Raw genomic sequence first — 25,500 nt, forward strand, 5'->3', positions numbered from 1 at the left:
ATATGGGATTCTTTTGATTTATAGTGCAGCAACTGAGCGGCACCTAAAACGTTGTCGTTGGGGTCGCAGGCCCAATGCAGTAATAGAGGGGTTGGTTAGCGTCAGCACAAGGCATAAAATCAGCGTTACGAATGTTGTCTTAGTGAGCACTTTTCATATTTATTTACTGGTTTAGGTTTATGTTTTATCTGGGCTACAAGCTCACGTGACCCGCTAACTACTGTGTATGACGGATGCCACCAGAAGTGACTATGATCAGCTAATTAAGCGTGATATTAGTTGATATTTCTATGAAAGGATGGCGCTAACGTTGAAAGCGTAGATTGGCTGTGTGGTGCAGAAGCAGAGTAGGCTTCTTCTTCTGTGGTTGTTTTTGTGTGTGTGTGTGTGTGTGTGTGTGTGTTTTTTCCTTTTTTCTTTTTTTTCCTGAGTCAGTCGGTAGCTAAGCTGAATGTTCTTGTGAGGGAGATGACTCACCAGCAGCCTGAGGTGTTGAGAGGAGATATGGCAAATTTCTCTTTCACTTCTCTTTCTATATAGCCAACGTATTGGTTTTCACTGCAGCTAATGCAGCAGGCCTGTGCTGCCGGTTGCCTTGTTGGTGTTTCTGTCAGCATTGTCCCATTATTAGCTCCTTTTTTATTAATGGCCAACTGACAGCCCCCTTCAAAAAGTGTCTTGTTCTGGCCTTATTTCATAATTTGCTCTGCATCCATGTTAGGTCATGTTGGTGTTTGTTTTGGGTATGTCTGTGCCCTTCAGTTTGCCACTGGTTATTTAGGGGATTTGAACCGTGGCTAATTGGCTAGCTAGTTTGCACCGTTCAGATTAGATGCACTGCTGGAATCGACGGTCGAGTCCCAGATTGCATGTTATTTATTTCTTCAATGAGGCGTGATCACAGTGAAGGGAAACTGCACGCTTTATTTTCCTTTCAGTTTAGCTCTGAGTTACTCTACTTTTGTTTTTAGATGTGAATAATGTGCTGGATTATTCAATACTTAAAAAGTTTTTTGTCTGTATTTAGATTTTACATACTTTTCTTCTTAGTATATTTTCAAGCCTTGGACTCATGTGGATCCTTATTGGAGTTTTTGGGTCAACATTAAAGACTGATTTTATTTTAGGCTAGGCTAAAGCTACTAGCTTAATGTAAAAGGTGTGTGTTTTATCTATGATAACAGCTGTTGAAGATAACCACACATTTTAGTAAGCACAGAGAGTGAGTCACACCCAGAGTAGCTTTTCATGCCATCTTTCATTCCCCACCTCCACTTTTGCTAGTAGTTGCTTTCCTTTCCGAGGATAATCTATAGAATCGGATTGGGATAAGTAGCTTGTGTTTATTTTCCCAATGATATTTTAATGATCCCCCCTCCACCCCCTAAAAAGTCCTACAAGCCAAAGTGATCTAGTGGAGCTTGACCGAGCTTGACAGCCTTCCTCCGGTTTTGATACAGGGGAGAGATGGGGAGGAAAGGGGCGATGGAAAAAAAGAGGTAGGGGGGGACTTTTCTCCCCTTTTCTGATGCTAATGAAAGGAGGAATGGTTTTCCAGCTTTTAGCTTGCAGAGTGTGTCTCCCCTGCAGCATGCTCTGCTGCCTGGACATTGTGGGAGTACAAAACTCCAGGCCCGGGATCCAATAACGTGAAATTTCAGCAGAGAAGCGGCCATTGTGTAGAGAGAGGCAGCCGAGGAGGGGTTGGGTAGAAGGGGGGAGACAGAGCGGAGGAAAGGGAGGGTGACTTGGCGAGTACCCACGGCTCAGGCCACATCCTTTCTCTCTCCTATCCTTCTGCACTCCTCCTCTTCCTTCTCCTCCTTCCCTCCTTCTCCCCCTCCTGTCTTTCTTTCAATACCCCCTCCACCCCTCATACCCCTACCCTCCCCTCCACCACTCCCCTTTGGGGTGGGAAGCCCAAGGCTGAGACAGGAGAAAAGCATGATGGCATGCTGGAGCCCAGTGAGCCATGGGCCGGAGCAGCAGACAAACGGCCACTTTGTCCACTTAGGAAATGGTTGTCCCAGGATCCCCCTGCTCCACCACACACGGGAGCAGCCGGCCTCGAGGCCCATGCCTTCCTGGTCTGCACGTGCTCCCGCTATCCTGTCTTCTTGTTCTTGTTCTTCTTCTTCTTCTTCTTCTTCTTCTTCTCTATCTTCTTTTTCTTCTCTTCTTCACTTATTGCAAACGTCATATTCTCTAGACGCCATGAGAGCCAGCGCACATTTTTTTTTGTGAATAGAAACCTCTAGCTCTATTCAAATGCATTTGGGAGCTGTTGACTGTCACCTTGGTCTCCACCCTGTTCCCATCCATAGCCGCCGCCTCCTCCCCCACAGTCCTCCGTTACACTCTCACCCCTCCCTCTGTTTTTCTCTCCTGCTTTTGGTCGGAAATGAAGTCAGTCATCCAGCAGAATAACTTGGAATAAATTGGAATGGGGGCTCCTTTCTCTCTGCCCCCTCCCTCTCTCCCTCCCGCTCGCTGGCCCAGGCCAGCTGATCTGCTTCCGCTCTCAATTGTGTGTCCAGTCGACTGTGTGCTCCCAGTGAGGGGCGTGGAGGACAGCCTTTGTCTCCACCATCCCAATCTGAACTCTGTATGTGTGTTGCAGCAGGTTGCAGTCAAATATCTTTTTGGATCATTTAATGGTTTTACTTTAAGAAAAGAAAAAAAAAACATGTATATGAAGGAGTGGAGGAGGAGTGGATTAAACTTTTTAATCTCCTACTTTCAAAATATTATCAAATAGATCTAATTCACTTGTTGACAGTTGAGCTGTTGATCTGCAGGTTCTCCAAGTGGACTTTAGAGGTTCGATTTTCATTATTTACTTTTTAACCACAATCAGGGTTTAGCTATTTCTCTTTCTTAAACCAGAGTCAGGATGAGTGATTTAGGCTAGATGCAGTAACATGCGTATATACAGTCCACATTACTTCCTCTCCAAGCCCCGCCTCCCTCCCAGTGAGTGTCATGGTTGCTGGCATGTGTGTGATGACGGGTCTGAAGGGTCAGGCCCTGGTCATTGTGCCCTGGTCATGGCTGAGCGACACCACTGCATGCCTTCTGTTCACCCCAGGGACCCCTGCCTGACTGACAGCCCCTCCTGCACCCATCACCCGCATCCTTTATTGGGGCCATAGAGGGGTGTAACAGCAGCAGTATTTCCTTCTTTTACTGCCTGTTATATTGCTCAAAAATGCTTTTTTGCTAGTGTGGCAGGGGGTTTTCGTGTAAAAGTCAAGCAGCAAGTTAATGTGGCTCTGCTACAAGATGTAACCAGAAAGGGTGTTGCTGGGAGGTTGCAGGGGGGTAAGTTAACTGTGGTTTGTTATTTGAAAACTGCAGTGCATTCAGGCTGATGAGAGATTCATAATGATGTTGATTCACTAAATTCTCTATCTGTTATTGTCCATCCCTGCTTGACTGTTAGTGATGATTTATTCTTAATTATTTCATTAGAGAAATTATTTTTGGATGTGTACATGCAAAATCAAGACATAATATTTAAAAAAAATGTCCTTGGAAATAATATGATGGAACAAAGTCCAGTGTTGTCTAGTGCTGCTCGCAGACAGATTGGCATCAGTAGACAAACAACCAAATTTAATAGCATGGAAAGATTTCATAGCTATTCAGTCTGACCAAAGGATTGTTTGGACGTATTGATTTGTGAGGAGATATGAGAATGTCAGAAAGAAGAAAGATAAACAAGGATAAATAAAATATATTTAATATACGATAACTAGACAATAATATATGGTTATCTTCAGGAAAGTTTAAGTAATTTAAGATATAATCAAACAGGATATGAAGCTAAACACTAGTGTATTACAGAGCACGTACAAAGACACTATGTAGCAGGCCAGTTTCAGAGCCCATCAGTGTTTAGTATGTAGGATGTGTACAGTGACAGTTTTGGGTGTATGTAATCGTCATGTGTGTAAAAATGTAAGAAAATATATTTGAAGTGCAAAATATGCATCAGGTTGCAGTTACGCACATATATCAGTGATGATAGGTGAGCTGCTGTATTGAATAAAAAAGAAGCGTAACCCTCGGCGAGCAAGACGACTGAAAAAAAAAACGTGTCAGAATCGCCTCCTGTGTTGACAAGCTTCGGTTGGTTTATTTTGGGAGTTACCCTTATTTGTCATCATCAATCCTACAGGGAGAACTTTGGTCAACTAATCCCATGGTGCCAGGATATCAAAGCGTCCACATGTGGGGGGGGGGGGGGGGGCTTCAGATTTAATGCTCTCTGGCTCTCAGATTAATAACTAACCAATAACCTGGGCACCGAGGTTTGCCAAGGGTGTGGAAGGCAGGAGACCAAAGGTTGCCTGAGCTGAGTGTAGGCTAAGATTTAGAGAGGAGAGGCAATAAGTGGGAGGACGGCAGCCATTGGTGTTTTTTAGAGCAGGAGCTACTAGTTAACTGTGTAATATCTTACACGTTGTCAGCCAGTGACATTTCTTTCCCTCAATCACTGCTTCATATTTGGCCGCTTTTCTGAGGAAGAAATATCTTTACTGAACATTTCAGACTTTGTGTGACCTCATCTTCAGTGGTCAAGCCCGACAACGGCCAGAGAGCAATGTGTCACTGGAAGACATCCGGCAGTCACATTCTTTACTTTTTTTTTTTTCTCGTCCATGTCTGTCAGCTTTCAGACCTTCCTCAGTCTTTTAATATGTTACCAAGAGTTTTTCTGCAAAACGCTGCCCTCAGCACACCCTGACCTTTGTCATTTCCGGTGGCCCAATACAGTCTCTGTTATCTAATCAGGGAAACATCTGACTCCAAGTGAACAGAGAGGCAGAGGAGGAGGTGAGCAAGCGAAACGTGGGAATGAGGGACAAATACAAGAGGAATTATGATGTATAAAAATAGATTCACTAGCGCCAACATAGTGAAACATACAGTTGTGAAGTAGTAAAATATTTCTGTCCTTGACTACAAACTTTCAGATTTGAGTTGTTATACTTTACGGCCTTTTTGCAGTTTTGGCCCGTTTGATATTTGAAGAGTGACATGTCGCTATATGTCTGAAAAAACGTATTCGAGATAGTTGTCTTATGATATATTAAAGCCCTAATGGGTGAAAGAGGAGCGAGACTAGCATTAGCATGGGAAGTAAAACACAAAAAATGGAAGGAGGCTGATGTGAGCTGGAGCGGCTGTAATTTGTTGTCTAGTTTGATGTTTGAAAAACACCTGCTTTCAGAGGAAAGGTTGGAAATCAGCAGTGCCCAGAATCTGAACCTGGCCACATGGTCAGTCACCCTCCGGCTGGGTTTAATCATACACTGAAAGCTTCAGACGTCAGAAATAGAAACCAACTGTGTGTAAAAATCACGTACTACAAACAAAATATACACTTTTTCAGTTTTATTCCAGATTTTTAGATTAGCTTTTTTTTGTTTTTTTTGTTTTAACAACTTCCACAATCGATGCTGAGTATTTTTAAACTGCTTCTGCTACAGCTTCCTCCATAGTTTTGTTTGTTTTTATTAAATCTTAGTATCTGAGCATTTCCAGTGTGATCTGGCCTGTGGTGAAAGTTTAAACGTTGTTGGACCAGTGTGATGAAAGTGTGAGTTTTAGGGTGTTCACATAAACTCAGAGCCGTCTCCTCACTTACCACCTCTGTGTCTCACTATATATCTACTAACTAACCATTTTGTGAAGGCTACATGTACTGTACAACTTGTTTATGCTGCCATTTAACTGTATTGTGTGGATTGATACTCTATGTCCGCTGTGTTGTTGTTTTTTTTTGTGTTGCAGGTGATATGATGGGTCAGGATGATAAGAGGGGAGGGGGTCCTCAAGAAAAAGTGTCTGATAGAATAATGCAGATGCTGATTACTACTGATTATTTTAACTGACAGCATCTTCTTCTCCCTCTCCCTCCTCCACAGTGACAGTTATGCACGTGTGAGAGCAGTGGTCATGACTCGGGATGACGGTGGGTGGCTTCCCCTGGGCGGCGGAGGCCTTAGCTGTGTCACCGTCTATAAGGTCAGCCGGGCGGAGGACAGCAACAGCACCCATAGCGGAGGCAGTGGAGGAAGCAGCAGCAACCTCAGCCCTAGTAGCCCCAGTCCTAGTCCCAGTCCCAGCCCCAGTCCCAGCCCCACCGCTGTGGAGTTTCACATCAAGGGCGAGAGGCTCAAAGACAAATTGGTAAGGAATACCCCCCCGCCCCCCCCACATGTACTGTAGATTTGAATAGTGTTGTATTATTTATTAGGTACACACAGTAAAGGTGCAGTCATTCCTCTAAACGTGCAACTAGCTAGCTTATATTCCTGCTTTCTCTTTTCACACACATTAATGGTGCATTTTCTCAGATGTGATCATCATGAGCCCCCCCCATACACCCACCCCCTCTTCCTCTGTCTCACTCACACACACTCATACACACAGGAAGTGGTTGTTTGGCTTTCCTCCATGGCGCAGGTATCTGAAAATAGGAGCAAACTGTGTGATGCTGTGATGCATGATGACATCATCAGGGAGATTACTCAGGAGCAGGGAATGTGGGATGAAGGATGTGGGAAATGCACACAGATCTTGGAAGGGACCTTAAGGATGGAAAAGGGTGTTGAAAATTCACACTTACTGGCTTTTCTATGAATACACAAGTAATTTGCCTACCTTTTTTATGAGCATTTCCTCTTTTCTTTATGTGTGATGTAAAGACTGTCAGAAGCATTCACACTTAACACTTAACTATATGTTCCAGGTTGTTCTAACAGCAATTGCCAAAATGTGGACTCAATAGTTAATATATGTTAATATTGATATTTAAATATATATTAATTTTAAGATTAATAAACAAAAACAAGGCAGAAACTTTTATTTTATTTTATTTTATTTTATTTTTTAAAATTCTTTATTTATTATTATTTTATTTATTTCCACGCCGTTATTTGTATGTCTTTTGGTGTCTTGACGTTTGTGAAGAAAAAATAAGATATTTTTGGTTCTTTATCTTTTTAGTTGGCATGTGGCCTGACACACTATGTTGTTTTAAAACTTAACGCAAAAGATTATGATTTGGTTCAAAAAAGCAGAGTCTTTTTTGAAATAGGGCTGCAACTAAGTCATTATCAATTAATCTGCTGTTTCTTTGAAAAATGCCCATCACAGTTTTTTTTAGAGCCCAAGGTGACACACTCGCGTTCAATGTTATGTCTAACCACTTGTCCAAAACCCAAATATAGACGTAATTATCATGTAAGACAAAGAAAAGGAAAACATCTTCACATTTGATAAGCTGAAACCAGCAAATTTGATTGTAAAACGACTCAAACAAACACTTCATTGATGAGTCCTTTTAAAAGTCTGACAACTTGGCATCCCCATACTCCAAATGCATTGCAATCCCTCCTCCCATCCTCCATACACTCACTATATTTCAATATGGATGTAGAATATATATAGTTTTAAATTAAATCAATTATTTTTTGGCACCCTATGTAACGTAAACACTTGAAAAAGTATTCTCCAAGTTGTATGTTCAGTCTGTTGCCTCACAATCAAAGCAGTAACACTGAGGCACCAAAAGATCAGATTGTACGTTGCAATTCTAATCCTTATGGCTTTTGCTGTACTTGCTGTAAAGCTTGTGACCTTCTTGTCACACACGCTGTGTTCTGTTGTAGATGTAAAACAGATCTAGTAGACTCACTGAGATAATCCTGAGTCTGTGGTAATGACAGTGTAAATTTCTACTAATTTCTAAAGAAGAGAACTAACTGTCAGATGTCAGAAAACTGAGGCCACCATGATGCTAGGCGTCTGGTGGCCCCTGACAATCTCACATTAGAGGCTTGTTACAGCAGGGCGTCAAAATGACCTTTTTTATCTTCTTTGACTGAAGACATTTTATGTGTCGTCTTTGTGTTTACGGCCTGTTTGTGTTTGTGCGTTGCTATCCGAGTGTGTGTGTGTGTGTGTGTGTATGGCCCAGGAAAGGGTGTGACGGGAATGCCGTTGTTCAGACAGGGTATAGACATGGCTCAGAGACCCTGACGACTGCTCTGGGATGTGGTAAAGCACCCCTATCACCGCCAGAGTCTACCCCCAGCTACCACAACAAACACCCCGCCATATGTAGGTCTGTCGGGATGCCACCCAGTGCCAGGGTGTTGGCGTCAACCACAGCGCTACCAACAGTCTGAGAGATGAGACAGAGTGATGAATCTAAGACAACAACAGCAACACATAAAACCACGCTGGAGTATGCTAGCCATACCAGAAACAGATGCGGGGCAATATCTGTTCTTGTTACCACAAAATTGTTTAACGCGTTTACGTCAGTGTTTTGCTTTCAGAGGTAAATGAAAGACCATAATTATGTTGTGTGATTGATGTTGAATGCTGCTTGGTTTGAACTTGTCTAAAACAGAAAAGAAAAGTTTCATATTTTAGATGTTTTTTGTGATTGTAGGAGATACAATTTCACTATTTTAATTCAGAATAGAAACCATGATGGGAACCTGAACTGGATAGAGGAAGACAGATAAGAGATGGAGTTTTTATTTTTTAAGGAAAAAACACAGAGTTTGAGCTAGGAGATATGCGGTGATTGGGGTGCATAAGAGATGAAGAATCAGAGAAAGAGATGTGTGTAGTCAAAGAGCAGGAAACAGAGGTGGAGCCAGATAGACGGAGACGGAATAAGAGAGGTGGAGGGGATCTGTCTATAAGCGCAGTGATGCGGCACAGAGTGTACTGGTGATGACTCAGCTGGCTCTCCATATAGCTACCAATCACTCTCCTTCTTGCCCCCTCCTTCCTCTCCCCCTCCCTCTCCCTCTCTCTCTCTCTCTCTCTCTCTCTCTCTCTCTCTCTCTGTCTCTGTCTCTGTCTCTGTCTCTCCCTCTCTCTGATTTTCTGACTCTCTTGAAAACTACAGATCTAATTGGTTGATGATTACTTACCATACTGGCTCTCGGATTATGACAAATCCCTGGCTAAACTCTCTGGCACTCCACCTCACTTCCTGTCTTTCATAGTCTTAGTGTCCCTCTGATTGATACAGATGTGAATGTGGTGTAGTCCAGGCTTACTCAGAATAGCTTTGCCTTGGGGCAAAAGCCCACTCATTTGTTTCCATTGTTAACATTGTCATTTGTTAGCAAAATATGTTTTATTAGCTGTAAGCCTCGGGGTGATTGGGAAAAAACTATCAATATCAACCAATGCTAATACACTGCAATAACTTATGCTCAAAAAAACCAAGACAATTAAGATTAAAATATCTCCTTACACTCCAAAGCAATATATACTTTATTTTGTATTTTTATTGAAACGTGATTATCAGGTTGTAATGACACACTTTATACTGTTAGCAAGGCAGTGTTCATAGATTATAACAGATTTCTCCCACCTGGTTTCTTGTGTGTGTGTGTGTGTGTGTGTGTGTGTGTGTGTGTGTGCTGCGTAATCTCTCTACCCGCACCCCATTTCCACTCTCACACTATCTCTTCACTACTCTCGACACGTCTCACCTCTGTCTGTCTCCGTCCCCTCTCCTCCTCCTCCTAACATCTCCAAACCGCTGATCCGTTTCTGTCCGGGTGGCTCCTCCTTCTCTTTTTCTCTGAGCGCCCGTGTGGAATGCGGTGTTATGTATCGTCCTTCCATGCAACCGTGATACTTCCTCCTCTCTGTTGGCCTCGCTGCACGCTCACCTTACCTGCTCCGGCTCCATTCAGTCTCGCCTCCACAATCAGCCCCAGAGGCACAGCGGACCCCCCCCCCACCCCCCTCCAACCCACCCTGTCCCTTCCTTGCCATCCCATCCTCCTCACATCCATGCCTCTCTTCTTCCCTCCCCTCATTCACTGGCTCTGGGTAAACACACAGGCTTAACCTTTGCCCCCAGCTTTTCTTGGGGAGGCAACATTGACATGAGGGCAGATATTGAAGGACGTCTTTCACATGCAGAAAAATTATGTGGCGGTGCATTCGCAACCAGCATTTCTCACCCAGACACTGTGTACTTGGGTGACTGCGCTCCCTCTCTGACACTCACACATCACAAATCATCAACCTCTAGTACAGCTGCCACGTATCAACCTCTTTAAGTTTGCATGTTTGACTGTTGTCCAGATCCTTGGGGGAACAGTGCCATCTGCTTTTAGTCATTGAGCATTGGTTTGTGACCATTATCCTCTGACAAGGCATTTGTGCCACGAAGATGCACAGTGTGTAACACTTGGGTCATTGAGCTTTTCATCACACCAGCTCCTGCACTCGTGTATTTTCTTATGTTGATCCTCACACGCATGCTCACACACTCACACCCCATTAAGTCACTCTCATGCACGTTTGGTGAAAAAAAAAAAAAAAAAAAAACTCTGTAATGTCCTTCTCTCATTTCATTTAATCTGCCTAGAGGAAGGCCAGGAGGTGGCCCAGTAGCCCTGATTAATAATAGGCTTTGGAAACACAGTCTCTCTCTGCCACACACTTTGGCTGCCTGGCTCCAAAACATACTCACCCTCCTTCTTTTCTGCCACCACCACTGCTTTCCAACTTTATCATCATCTGTAATGAAAACCCCACCATTTAGAATGTGTTTTACAAATTATCCAAAAAAGTACGTGAAATTATTGGGCTTAGGAGGATTTTTTCTTCTTTTGATTTCTATTTTAGAAACTCTAGAGTTATGCAGAGTTCCAGTTGCAGGCCTCTTCTCTCTTTTTCCCCCTTACTCATGTTGTGGTGGTATGATTGAATGTGACACATTTAAACAGCTTAGGGTGAGGAATAAGATGAAGGATTTACATCTGTGTTCCCCCAAAGATTTCTTCCCGCAGACCTTTTAAAATGATGCTGTTTCCAGTCTGCATACTCTCAACTTATAGCTTGACAGTCTCCCAAATGGAAGTTTCATTTTCTAGCACTGCCTGGGTCTATAGGGAAAGAACCACATTATTGTGAGCCCACCTTTTAATTATCATTCAGTGCATTCACCAACCTTATTTCACTCTCTAATCTGTGTGTGTGTGTGTGTGTCGTCAGGTGGTCCTGGAGTGTGTCCTGCAGAAAGACCTAGTATACAACAAGGTCAACCCCATTTTCCACCACTGGAGGATCAATGAGAAGAAGTTCGGACTGACCTTCCAGAGTCCCGCTGACGCCCGTGCCTTTGACCGGGGCATACGCCGGGCCATCGAGGACATCAACCAAGGTAGGCGTGTGTGTGTGTGTGTGTGTGTGTGTGTGTGTGTGTGTGTGTGTGTGTGTGTGTGTGTGTGTGTGTGTGTGTGTGTGTGTGTGTGTGTGTGTGTGTGTGTATGTCTGCCTGTGCTTGTTTTTTTTTCTTTGTAGTGTAGAGCAGGTAGAGCCAGATAGCAAAGTCGGGATCAGCTCAGTGAAACGTCCCTTAACTTAGCCATCAAGCAACCAGCATCGGCTATTGTTTCCATATCAAAAAATCAGAGCAGCCCACAGAATTCTCGCTGCCATTTTTTTTCACTCCTCTCACCCTATCAACATAACACCAGGTTTGTTTGGACGCGCCCCCCCCAGAGGTTGCACTATACTATGCGCGTTGGCAGCCTTCCAAAGTGTTTAAAATAATATGGGTATGTGTGTATGAATGCGGCATGCATTCTGCTGGCGGGCGTTCTCTGTCTGTTTGTCACTGGCTTGTAATGGCTGACCTAGCATCTGTTCTAGGAGAGATGCATAGCGTTGATTAGCGTTGATGACTCCCCCAGCCACAACCCCCCCACCGTGCTACCTGCTCACTCACCCAAGCATGACCCCTACTGTGTTATCTTATCAGTGCCAGCTGCCCAGATAAACTCTCTACTTCCTGTAGAGACTGGCAGGGCGAAGCCGTGCCCAGACAGTGGGTGATATATGACAGAGTGAGAAGGTAGGGAGGGTTGGTAAGAAAGAGTCAAAGAATGGGTGGCAACCTGAGATGGAGGAAGAGTTTTAGTTAGAGGAAGCTTGACCCGGTCGGGCTTTTATGCTGCTCAGACTTGTTCAGTAAGTTTAAGGACTGGCTCAGCTTGTCTTAAAAAAAAAGCCAGTGTTTGGTTTGATCAGTGTACAGCGTCACATTCATACTTTTTTTTTTAATGTTAAACTCGATATTACACTTGAGTGGAGTTGAGTCTCTGAGTTGAGTTAGCAGCTTTGGGTCCTGATAAGCATTATTTTTTAGTTCAGTGCCAGAGGTTGCAAAGTCATCCAATTAGCAGGAGAATCGCCAGCTCAGCAATCTGCCACCCAGCCCCCTGTTACATAAGACGCTGGCTGGCTGGCTGGGGAGCTATAATCTTCTTTACTCTCTAGACCCAGGAACCCTGGGGAGCATAGAGGAGGTACAGGAGAACATATCGTAAAGGCTTATCACTGCTGGGCATCAGTAGCTTCTTGCCCACAAGAGTTTATCTTGGATTTGAACTTCTTGGGCACCAGTCCACACAAATTCTAGGTGAAAGGTAATCATCAGAAACAACTGTTGAGCTGGATTTGAAAAAAGCTGCGACTCGATTTCAAATGAGGGAGGAGAGCAAAGAATTATTGATTACTTTAAACATAACACTATATTAATCAGGTATTGGAGTTCATCCTGCGGGGCTGCTCGGTCGGTGTGAGCGTGTTGGCCCCGGCTGTAATGAAATCAAAATGGTTCACATTAGAGCTGAAATGATGAGTCGATTAATAGATCAACCGGTAGAAAATTAAACGGCAACTATTGTGGTCATCAGGTTTGCCAAAAATTCACTGCTTCCATGTGGATATTTTCTGGTTTTTCATAACCCTCTGTGATAGTATATTGAGTATTTTTGGATTTGAGACAATTTGAAAACAACACTTCTGGCTCTGAGAAGTTGTGATGGACATTTTTCCAAATTTTCTTTTTTTTTTTTTTTTACGCATTTTATAAATTGAAAATACTAACTACAACCCTATAGTTCACATAACAAGATGGTCTGTGGAAACATCTCTTATAGCGGGACAGTGGGATTAAAAACATTTCTGTACAGTAGTCTGTCTGCTAGTAAACGCTTCAGCTCCTTCCTGTGAATGTCAGCTACAGCCGGTTGATGGTGAGTTTCAGCTCCTCTCTCTCTCTCTCTCTCTCTCTCTCTCTCTCGCTCTCTCTCGCTCTCTCTCTCCCTCCTTCCCCTGCTGTCCTTTCCTCCCTCTGTTCTCCTTTCTCTTCTGTATTCTGCCAGTGTTGTGTAATGCCTCTCCTCAGCGCAGGCAGGCAGGTTCTTCTGTATTCCTGTTGCATCGTTCTGCTGCTGGACCGCCGCGTGAATGTGTGTGGGGAGAAAAAGAAGCAGTGAGAAAGAGAGAGAGAATATGTTTTGCCTGTGTGTATGTGTGCGCACGTGTGTGTATCAGTCTTGCAGTCCTCTGTTGCCATGGCAACGTCGGGCACATGGCTCAGGCAGCTTCGCGGGCCCAGCACTGCCAGAGTCGTGCTGCAGGAAGCCTCTTTCCCTCGGTAGTGGAGAAATGCATGCACACATACACCTTTTTCTCCGTGTGATTCAGAGACACAGACACACTGACGGACAGACGGCGTCTAACACAAGCCCAGTGAAGTCTCCTGTCCTCTCTGTGGCGGAGACATCACTGCCATGACAGACAGGCTGGCTGTTGCCTCAGTGCTTCAAATGAGGCCTTTAATTAAGTGAGCCTAAGTTTTAAAAAGAACCTCCCCCTGATGCCCCAGGTACAAACAGTTTCCCCTTCATCCCAGTGGAAATGGTTTAATCGCTGTTTTGCCACAACCATAGCTGCAACCATTTTCTCATGTTTTTTAAGTTTCTTTAACAGTGTATTCTTTTATCTTGAATATGTCGGCTGCTGTTGCTGCTCTTGCAAGGTTTGCTTTCATCAGACATACAGTATTGTTGTGTTTTAATTATAGCTCGGTTAAACTACAATATTATTTTGAATACCTGTAAAGTGATAATTACACTGAATGGCTTTTTTGGAGCCAGACGTGTAGTAACTACTGAGTTTAAATGTAGCTTGTTCAAATTTCATTTTGATATTTGCATTTTTGTCATTTTGTCATTGGATTGAATCACATGTCCTATCAGCGAGATAAATCAAAAGACCAAGAATGTAAGATTGGAGGCAAATTAAGCTAGGTAGGTCATGCATACCCATGTAGTTAAATTAATGTTATTTCATATGCTGTTTGGTACTAGCTTTCAGATTCAACACGTGATACTGTATTAAAGTATTATTTCATTGAGTACATCTACAGTAACAATATTGTCCTATAAACAACAATCTTCTCCATATGAAAGTGTCACCCTGCTTTCTGCCTTACAAACAAACACCGTCCACAGAAGCTGTTTTTATACTCTGAGGTCATGAAAAGATGTAACACGGTCAGCCCGATACCTGAAACATAAGCTCATGTCTCCAGCATCTGCAGACGAGGTGTTTTGGATGCGGAAATGGCGCGTGGCGTTTTTAACCGAGGTCGGGGGTCACATTATTCTAAGCATGTATATTTCATTAACTTCTGTGAGCCCCACTGACTAAGAGCAGCTTTCATTTCCCCCATTAGGCCACAGTCAGAGGAAAGCAGAAGTCTTGGCCTATTTTGGCCTTGACAAGAAACACCATTATAAACGTGTTAGCTTATGTCACCCAGCGACAGTGAAATACATTTGATGAATACAAAATAAGAATTGTACTTACTGTTTTAAGTGGAAATGTATCTTTTGGTTTCATGTGTTTGTGCAAGGAAGTAAATGGAAGGGGATTTCTCTGGTGGACTGTGAGCTTGTGTATTGTACAAAAACCTGATTCTACATGTCAGGAATACCCCTGGTGTTTGAATGAAGAGGTTTTAATTGAGATGTTATATAAATCATGTGCTGTTATTTTATTGTTCGAGGCCTGCTGTGACTCATTGACTGTATGTATGCTCTCTGCTATTAAGTGGATAAGATAGCCAAGCCTAATGTTTTTCTCTTCTGTGTTCTTCCTGTCTCTCAGGTTGTCGGTCATTTGGGGAAGGGGATATTCCTGAGGATGGACTACCGGTGAGTGAGATCAAAGCTGAGAGGTTCTGGCTAACAGTTTTAGAAGAAAATGTGTGTTGTTGGTGTGTGAGCAAGTTTCTCTTCTTGTAGAGTTTAAGAATCTTTCATAATACATGTTTGTTAGAAAATGCCCAACAGTGTTTGCCATGTATCTGTCTATAAATAAGTAGGTTTTTATGAAGTCATATTTATTGCTCCACTCTCCTCCACCATAGTAGAGGAGGCAGGTCATAGCTAGAACCAGAGCCATATGTTTTGAGCCCTGATGTGTCCCAGCCAGGCGCTGACACCTGCCTTTGTTTTCTAACAGTTGTTCTTAGAGATTTACAGGTGTTTAACCAGTGCCAGCCAGACCCTGAGGTGAAGCTGGGTGTTGGCCAGCAAATGTGCTAGAGCAGGCTTAGCCGTCTCTATCATTCCACCTTGGTAGCTGTCACTCTTGTTACAGTTGATGCCGATATAATAACTATTGCCTCAGGTGCCAATTGTTCAAAGGCAGCTTGGTGAAAATACTCTGCGATTTTAATGTTATCCAACCTGCGTGTGTTTCTTCATGTGTGGGGCCTCCTTTCTGTTGATAGGGTGAACCCTTCCATGGTGCATGTTAAGGATTGCATGTATTTGCCCTGTTCCTGGGCATGTGGCACTCTATTGACTATCAACATATGTGGTTAAGAATGCTGTGTTCTCTGTAGTGGAGACAGCCAGCAAGGATATAGTTCAAACTTACACACCCATGTTCATTTGTTTTAGATATCAGGCCTGTTACAGAACGTCAGTCACCTGTTCTACATCTGATTGCAAAGTAGGTGAAAAGTTTATGGGAGGAAGGGCAGTTCTTCTAGAAGCACCCTTGACTTACCAGAAATTTAGAAACTTCAGCGCGTACTGCAGTCCAATATAACAGTCCTGCAATAAGTGCTACCTTTGTGAAACGTAATGAAATGCTGTTAGCACAGTGTCAGAGATGTGTTTATTAAACTTGGTAATTGTAGTTTGTGGTTTAGGCAAATATACAACCTCAAAATGTACTGCACCACTGAGTGAACACAGAAACAACTAAAATAGTAGCTTCAACTATATAGTTAATAGTAGCTGGGCTGTTGTATTGCGTTGCATGTCGTTTCTTGTTTTTGACCTTTCCAGTTTTAAAATGTGGACTTCATAGTACTTTCCAGGGGTTTGTCATCACTTTTGGATACCCCCCCCCCCCTCCTATTATCTGACACCCTGAATGAGCATTGAAGGAGAGAGCTGCGTTCCTGTTCCTGTGGAGAAGTTCCTCTTTAAGGAATCAGCCTGAACATACAGGAAATCCAATGGCACCACTGTTGCTAGGCAGCAGGGGGGAGAGGGGGAGGGGGAGGTGGGGGGTAGAAGGGGGTGTTCACAAGGTTCAGTGAGTGAGCCACCGAGGGTGTCACCATGGTGATTTGGCACCCGAATGTTGCGGTCAGAGACCTGGGCTACAGAGAAAGAGAAGTGAACCAGTGGCAAGTGCTGCAGCCACAGAACTAGCAAAATACCACCACAGCACAAGGTGTGACATTAGCAACTGTGCTGCTTTATTCTCCATCATAAAGTCACACCACTGTTTGTACTGATGCCTTAATACAGTGTCAGCTCTTTAATCAAACACAGGCTCATGAAGGAATATATATACATTTCTATGTTCAGGTTTTAAGTTTGTCTTATTGATGCACACCTTTTACAAATTGCTCTTAAAAATATCAATCTTAATGAGATTGCCTTACTAATAAAGTTTAAATAACAATACATTTAAACAAGTAGATCTTCCCTGAGTAGCTGTGACCTTGTCTAGAAAATGCATGAGTCTCATCAGCATGAGAGGTCACCACCAAGCCTTGTTTAGTGATTAGATTCAGACATCTCTAGAAAATCTCTTAAGTATGTGAAATGACTGGAATTCATGATAGCCTTGGGTTATTTCAAGCATTTGAGTGATGTATGTGTGAGTAGTGTGTGTGTGTGTGTGTGTATGTTGTGTTTGTGGTGTGTGTGTGTGTGTGTCAATGTACATGCATTCGCAATGGTCTTCTCCACCCACATCCTGCCCACTGAGGCTCAGCACCCACTTGTATGCCCTTCACAAGCAGATCACATTCTTCCTCTCACTCAGAGAGACACACACACACAGTATGCACATGTAACATATTTTACCCATTTTTAAAAAAAAAGAAAAAAAAAAAAAAGAAAAGTGGTTGCACAACACCCTCACTCAGCTGTGATGACCCAGAGCCAGGAATTATGTTGTACCACCGCAGTCCTTCCGCTAGTACAAAGTAAAACGCATTTTTTTCGAATGCCACAGGAAAACATCCGCATCTAATTTAGTGCTGGCAGGAAGTTTTCTCTTATCAGTTTAGTACACAAAGGTTTTGTTGGCCAGTTGATTTTTACAGCCTGGCTCGCAGACCAGAAACGTTCAGGCTGGTTTGGTGTGGGTTGATAGGGCTCCATAAAATACCACAGAGCCAGGTAGAAGAGTGGTTTAAAGGAATAGTTCCACATTTTAGGAAATACTCTGTTGCTGTTTTGCTTTGCTGCTTTGAGTTAGATGAGAAGTTAGATAAGCACTGCGGCTGCCCACTGCTTTGTCCAAAACTCACAAATTAACACATTATATCTTTATTTTCATCCATTCAAAAACCAAAGTGTAAAAAATACAACAATTTGTGTTATGGACTGTTTCTTGAATGGGCACACTGACTTCACATTGACCTCAGGGTGGAGGCAAGTATCCGACCTCCCTCAATGTTACTTTTTAGCACTTTGGTTTTTGTATGGCTCAAACAAATTAGATATAATTAGTGAGCTGTAGCAGTGCTGGAGGGCAGAAGCTAAGCATCTCCTAACCACAGCTTCATATTTAGTGTACAGACATGAGAGTGGTATCGATCCTCTCATCATAGCAAGAAAGTATGTTTCCCAAAATGTCAAAATCCTCTAAGGGATACATGGAGAGTAGCCTAGAACGTGGCTGTACTGCTTTGATTGTAAGTTAACAAGATCCAGAGATGAGGACTACTCATGATTTGCCTCATTTATGCTAAGACCTATTTCTAGATTGCAAGAAACAGATATGACAAACTCGCAGTCTGTTCTTTTTTCTTCTTTTCCATTTTTAATGCAGAAACTTGCACAAATTATCTTCCTTTTGATTTTCAGTATGTAGCCAGACCCCAGCCTTCCCTGTCCTAAGCCCCTGTGCCTTTGAGGGTGGAAGAGCATGGATCCCTGATGTTGGTGGGGGGCCAGGTTGCCCCTGACCACCCTCCCATCTCTCCCCTCCTCTCCTCCCTCACCCAGCCACATCTCTAGGGTCAAAAATAGCTCTAGGTTGGCCCCCACTTGAGCTGGGTAGCAAAAAACTGGTTCCAAATTAAAAGTGTGGCTTCACTTTATTTTAAAAAATGACAAGGCAAAGTGCAGTAATGTGGGAAAATAATTAGCTATAAGTTGGGTCGCACAACAAACGTGACGAAACATTTAAGGCAGCACTGCATCGAGTGTGTCATTAGCCATCGCTAGCACCTTCAGTAGCTTCCGCTGCGACAAACTGTGACATACCCTCTAGTTCTAGCATTTTGCCACTATTGCTTGGAGAGACCCACTACTTTTAGTATTTCATGTGAAACACACAGCGACCAGCAGCTATGTATTTTGTGCTTATTGTGTTTTTCATTGCAGGGATAAACGAGTCTTTTTCACAGAAGTGTGTAAAGACCACCACATCCACAAGAATATGTATATACTGACTGGATCATATGTTTTTATTGTATGTATTTACTTATGCATGTTCAGTTAAAAAGACTACTAATTTTAATGAAACAATAAGTCAAAGTAAGTAAGTAAGAGCTTAAGACATTTTACCTTGTTTTGTTTTTACCGTATTGACGTTAAAATTGTGAATCGATAAGAACCAGAATCGATAAAAATCCAAACGATACGCAGCCCTAGCCCCCACGCATGCCTTTGAATGGTGGGGCTTAGGCAAGCGCTTTAAAAGGAAGCCCAAGTCTGTTTCCCATTTCGCCCCCCCACCTCTCCACCCCTCGCTCTTTTCTCTGTCTCTCACATACACACACAGCTGTCATCTGGCTTTTTAAGTTCTGTGCTGCATTTCTCCAGCTGGAGCTGGTTTATGACATTCCCTCGGCAGACTCTTTGGCCTCTCGCTCTCTTTCTCTTCTCTCTCTTTCTCTCTCTCTCTCTCTCTCTCTCCCTCACTCACTCACTCACTCACTCACTCACACACACAGACACACACACACACACACACACACATACAAATACAACACAAGCTCATTTTTTCCTGTTCTGTTCTTTCTCTTCTCTCCCTCCACTGTCTCCTATTCCTCACATTCCCCTGCAGACGCTGTGGATGTGTGTTACACCACTTGGTATGTTTGGAGGCAAAAGAAGGAGCAAAGTCACACATACACACACCATGTGTTAGCAGTCTAGAGGGGTGGAAGGGGGGGCAAGTGGAGGAGGAGAGAGAGAAAGAAAAAAGAAGAGAAAGAGAGGGGAAAAAAAGTCAAAGGAAGCATCTCTTAGCAACCACAGGACAGTAATTACTGTAGCAGCAGCTGGGAGCAAACCAGATTTCCGCTGTGCGTTAAAGCACTGGCGTGGGCTACTTTACACACGGCACTGACTAACCAGAGCCAGCAGCCTCCTCCAGAGAGAGAGGGAGAGAGAGAGAGAGAGAGAGAGAGAGAGAGAGACCCTGCCTTGATGAGGTCGGGGTGTGTGTGGGAAAGAGGGACAGCTAGTCAGTGTGAACAAGGCAATATGGTTGGATCAGGATTTGAACGGCGTGTGTCCATGTTTGTGAATTTCTGTGGAACTTGGAAAGAGGAATACACTGTAGACTTTTATTTTAAAGTTTTTGTTTGGGGTAATTTTTCTGAAATAAATAGACAGTATTTGCATTTAAAGCATGAATTGATGAATTATGAAATTTTCAATATAATCAACCTTAATTCATAGTTTTATATCATTTTCATTCAAGATGTGATGTTTGTTGCATGAACAAGTTGGAAGTTGCTCAGATGTTGTACTGACATAATGCTGGACCTAAAATATAATCACAAAGGTCTTGATGTAATAACTGACTCTCCTCCCCCATCTCTCATCACCTCTGTACGCATGAATCATGAAATGGCCATCACTTTTTTATTTTGTTGCCATGAGTAATGAAGTATTATATTATTTCTATTGAAGCTATAAGTCTTTATTTCTGTGAATGTGTAGAAATATGCGTTGCTGTACTGTACTTGATGCCTTCTGTAGTATTCACAAGTTGTTATTTATAGACATCTCATCCTGATTGATGTCAACAGTGAGCTTCTCCTCCTTTATAGTTCTGACATTATTTGGCATTCACCTTGCAGGGTTTCCGACATTTCTTTCCTTCTTAAAAAAGATTGTATTCACATGTGTAAGCGCCTCCTTTTTTTAGGCCCGTGTTTGTAGATTTTGCATCAGTTAAAATGTTTGTGGGAACACATGCAAGGCTGATGGGAACTCTGAGTTCTTAACAGAAGGGCCTTGAGTCATCACCACACAGCACACTCATTTGGCCATGTGTAGGTACGGGATGCCCCCTGGTGGTTAAGTGTGGAACTCACACAGACACATACACACACAGCCTACACACCCCGAGTCAAAACGGTTGTTGAATTGGTTAGAATGACAGTTAATGCTACTACTGGCTTTTCTTTCAAGTATGTCCTTTTGAGGAAGAGAAAGTTAAGATGTAGTTTACTTTTTTACTTATCTCCTAATTAACCTATTTGTTTTCTGTATTTGTCCAGGTGTGTGATGAGCCTCCCTCTATCTGTACACCAATGAAAGAGCCCTTCTCTCCCCTGAACAACGTTGTCTCCACCGAGCCATTCAGGGGCTGCTACGTCCGCGCCCAGCCCTTCGACGAGTTCCCCTCTAGCAACCGCCGCTACCTTCCTCCACAGGTCCGTGTTTTCACGACACATCATAAACATCTGAACTACGAACTCCTTAAAAAACTCTTTAACATAGTTACTACCACCACATGCTGTGTTGTTGTTGTCGGGCACTGAGTCTTTGTTTTCCCTTTCTTGAAGGTCTCTAAATCGACTCGTCATGTCAGCTTTCACATGGACGATGAGGAGATCGTTCGCATCAACCCACGCAAAGACGTGCTCATCCGCGGCTATGAGGACTACCGTCACCCTGTCATGTGGAAACAGGAAGCTGACCGCGAGGACCTGGACTTCCCCACCGCCTTCCACAAACTGGACAGTAAGAAGTGCGAGTACCTCTTCCCCGATGGCCCCGGTGGGGACTCCCACTCTGGTCCTGGTATGGGCATTGGAACAGGTATGGGGCTGGGTCTGGGCAAGGACACAGCCATCAAGACTCAGCCCTCCCCCCTGCTCAAGTCCAAGAAGGGCCGACGGCGACGAGAGGACGGGGAGCGTTCGCGCTGCATCTACTGTCGGGAGATGTTCAACCATGAAGACAACTGGCGGGGGCAGTGCCAAGACGCCCCTGACCCCATCAGGCAGTGCATCTACAAAGTCAGCTGCATGCTGTGCGCTGAGAGCATGCTGTACCACTGCATGTCCGACTCTGAGGGTGACTTCTCAGACCCCTGCTCGTGTGACACATCTGACGAGCAGTTCTGCCTACGCTGGCTGGCCCTGGTGGCGCTCTCCTTCATCGCGCCCTGCATGTGCTGCTACCTGCCTCTGCGCGCCTGCCACCACTGTGGTGAGGCCTGCCGCTGCTGTGGGGGCAAGCACAAGGCCGCGGGGTGACCTTACGCCGGACACTGGGACACCCTCAAAGCTAGCTAACACAGGAAGTGGATAAAAGCGGAAAATTAAAAGCCGGCATCCTTTTTTCATTCCCCTCTCAGACAGGGTGATGTTGATCCCCAGCTCTGAGGGCTTTTGGAGATTTCAGTTTGTGTTTGTCGCCGACAAGCAGCAGTGGAGGACAAACCATATGCTTTGTGGGAGCTCTGGGCATCAAGCTACGTTCAGGAGCTTAATCTGGGGAGGAGAATAGGAGAAGGAGTTAAGATTAATAGACTTGGAGATGTTACTAAACACACCTACACACGAACACACACGCAAACACACCTCTCTCTCTCACATTCACATTCATGCATTGACAAAGCCAGGCCACAAATGTCAGAACTGTACTACGAGTAATGTGTAACTTTATGAAGGAAAATTGTCTTTTGTACAGAGAGCGACAAGTTAATGACAAAAAAAAAGAAAACAAAACTATTCTGCGTTCAGAAAAAATACTTGCTGTTTGAGTATGCTAAAAGGGATATGTTATTTGCTTTTGTGAATTTTCAGTTGGGTAACAGTGGCCTTTCCTTCATGGCTTCAACATTTGCTGACAATGTAATTACTAGACAGAGAAAAGTGCACTAGAAATGGTATTTTCCCCCAGAGTAAAGGTAACCCTCTCAAATCGATGTGGTACATTAACCACCATATTTTAGCATAATTTTAACATTTGAGAGATGTTGCTGTGGTGGATGTATGGCCAACTTATTCCTTGTTTTCCTTTCAATCGAATGTTAAACTCAAAAAAAAAAAGTAACAGTTTGTTCTTGGTACAGCTTGGCATAGCTTTTGATATCTAGAAGATGTTAAAAGGATTACCTCGCCTTTCTCGAGGTGATTTAGACCATTTGATTGCATTCCAAAATAAAGGGATTCATTCCATGATTTGAAGGGAAAAAATGGTAACGACTTTACCATGCTGACTTCCCCGAAAAAATAGTTTTTCCACGCCACAATGAAAAAAAAAAAAAAGTATCAGAACCTCTTGAACCATTTAAATTGAAACCAGTACATGACAATTTCATTCAGTTTGAGTCCAGTTATTTACTGCTGTAGTGAAATTGGTGTTTTGTTTCTTCATTGTTTTCCTGCTCATTTTATAATTATTTTTGAAACAAAGGCTGAAAATGTTGCTCAACCAGCAAGTTTTGTTTTGGCGAGTAAGGGGTTGCAATGCTCCTTGGTTAAATAATGAGGCACTTAAATTAGGCAATTCTTTGATTGAGAATCCCTCGGATTTTGGAATTAGTCTGTACATAAACTTCACTAATTTAACATCCGATTTGGCATCTTTAAAGCACTGCGCTCCAAGCTTTGGTTGCAGCACCCTCTCCAAATTTCCATGTTTGTCCCACAATCAGTTTTTTTTCTTTTTGTTTTCTTAATTTCTCCCTCATATCCTGTTTAAGTGTAGTATTACGTTGTTCTTTTAAAAGTTAGTCCACTCCTTCCATGTGTCTTCATTTAACAGGTCCTGAATGAATGCGTTTCAGGAATGTTGAGAAAAAAAAAACATACAGATGTGTGTATGTGTGTGTGTGCGTGTCTGTGTGTGTCTGTGTGCGTTTGCGTGCATAGGTCTTCATATGCGTTGGTGATTTGATGTTGTGTAACATCATCACTGACTATGTGAATAAGGCTTTGACGTTTTGACAGCACTGACCAGCATCCTGTTTCCCGTCTTTGTCTGTGTGCAAAGAAATGATCAAACTGTTAAAGGAATAGTTTGTCATTTTGGGAGAAATGTGCTTATTCACTTTCTGTCTGTGAGTTAGATGATAAAATCAGTATCATTGGCATGTCTGTATTTTCGACATGTGGCTGGAGCCAGCAGCAGATTAGCTTAGCTTAACCTAAGGAGTAGAAACAAGGGGACACGGCTAGCCTGGCTCCAAAGCACCAGCACCTTTTAAAGCTTACTAATTAACTCTTTGTATCAAGTTTGTTTAATCCATATAAAATTACAGTAGGATGTGTAAAAATGACAATTTCCTGTTTTACGGCACTGTTTATTGGAGGGCTTGTGAAGTTGCCAGGAAACCAGTAAAGCTTCCAGGAAGTTAATTTGCCTGACAAGAAATAGTCCGACACATAACACAAATCTCACTTTTATACTTTGGTTTTTGTTTGAATTTAAAATGAGATACAGCTTGTTAGTGAACTTTAGAGTTGCTGATAGGCAGATTTAGACTAGCTGCCTCCATTTGATTCCAGTCTTTATACTAAGCTAACTGATAGCTGCTGGCTCCAGCTGTGTATTTAGAGCACAGATATCAGAGCGGTATCAATCTTTGCATCTAACTCTCAGCAAGAAAACAAATATGAGTATTACCCTCAAAATGACAAACTTTTCTTTAAAGATTCTTGGGAGACAGGGATTAGACAGACTGTAAGCCAGAGTTGAACTGTGTTTGAAACCCATTTCCCATCCGAAAGAGCAAAAAATGTCAAATTTAACATTGTGCTCAAAAAACTGTTGTTGACTCTGAATAACGATGCTTACATTAGAACAAACTCCTGACAGGAATAACGGCTCAGTTTGGAAGTGTGGTTGCAATAACCGAAATGTTTCCTAACCAAGGCATTGGCTTGTTTTAAATTAATGTTAATTGTAATAGACCTCAGTTTATAACAGCAGAACATCCACATGCTGTAACTAACAGATATGCATATCTTCTCACCTCCTGTCACTACTGGTGGCACCTGTGTTGATCTGATTGCATCACAGGACAGACATTTATCTCTCTAACTCCATCCCCGACTGGCCAGCGACACCAACGCTCCCTTTACTTTCTATGCAAACTTTCTAACATGGGAAAACACATCGACCTCTCTGCAGACTGAGTCGGCGACGGGACAGGACACTTTAACGTTATATAGGTAGACAACCAACCCCTGGTACCAAACTCCAAACACGTGTAAATACTTAACATTATATTTAAGTACTGATAATAATCCCAGCTTTATTTGTCTTTGAAATTTTAAAGATAGAGCTGTATTTATCGTTGCTGTCAGCATATACTGTAGCTTCAATTGACAGCATTATGTACATAGGTCACCTTTTAGTATTATTTCACATTGAAAAGTAGAGGGCGTTTGTGATGGAAATGACTATTGAGCTTCTAATAGAGTTTCTCTCTAGTTTTGTACGGTAGATGGAAGGATAGTGCTAACACGGTACAGTAGTGGCAGTCCATTTGTTTCAAAAGTTTGATATATATGTGTATGTGTATATATATGTATACACACATATATATATATATATATATATATATATATATATATATATATATATATATATATATATATATATATATATATATATATATATATTTGTGTGTGTATATGTATATATATGTATATACACATATATGTGTGTATTTACACATATATATTTGTGTGTGTATACACATACACATACATACATACATATAAAGCTGCTAGATACAATCACTAATTTTATTGTATTGACAGAAAAATTAGCTATGAACGACTGTTAAACCCTAATTCTCCAATAGCATATAACCACGACGGTGAGTTTTTAAATGTTTGATTGCTCT

The 25,500-nt window shown here is 42.7% G+C and overlaps 1 protein-coding gene across 1 annotated transcript in view; it reads left to right on the forward strand.

Annotated features, from left to right (window-relative positions):
• Window positions 1–25,238, forward strand: part of spred1 (sprouty related EVH1 domain containing 1) — a 31,187-nt gene extending 5,949 nt beyond the window's left edge. Inside the window, exons 2-6 of the mRNA XM_053335720.1 lie at window positions 5,934–6,198; window positions 11,053–11,221; window positions 15,022–15,068; window positions 20,912–21,067; window positions 21,200–25,238. Of these exons, the coding sequence (XP_053191695.1) occupies window positions 5,934–6,198; window positions 11,053–11,221; window positions 15,022–15,068; window positions 20,912–21,067; window positions 21,200–21,895 (1,333 nt within the window). The 3' untranslated portion in view covers window positions 21,896–25,238. The remainder of the gene's footprint in view (window positions 1–5,933; window positions 6,199–11,052; window positions 11,222–15,021; window positions 15,069–20,911; window positions 21,068–21,199) is intronic.
• The last annotated feature ends 262 nt before the right edge of the window (window positions 25,239–25,500 follow it).

The sequence above is a fragment of the Scomber japonicus genome, chromosome 16 (genome assembly GCF_027409825.1).
Source record: "Scomber japonicus isolate fScoJap1 chromosome 16, fScoJap1.pri, whole genome shotgun sequence".
NCBI lineage: Eukaryota > Metazoa > Chordata > Actinopteri > Scombriformes > Scombridae > Scomber > Scomber japonicus.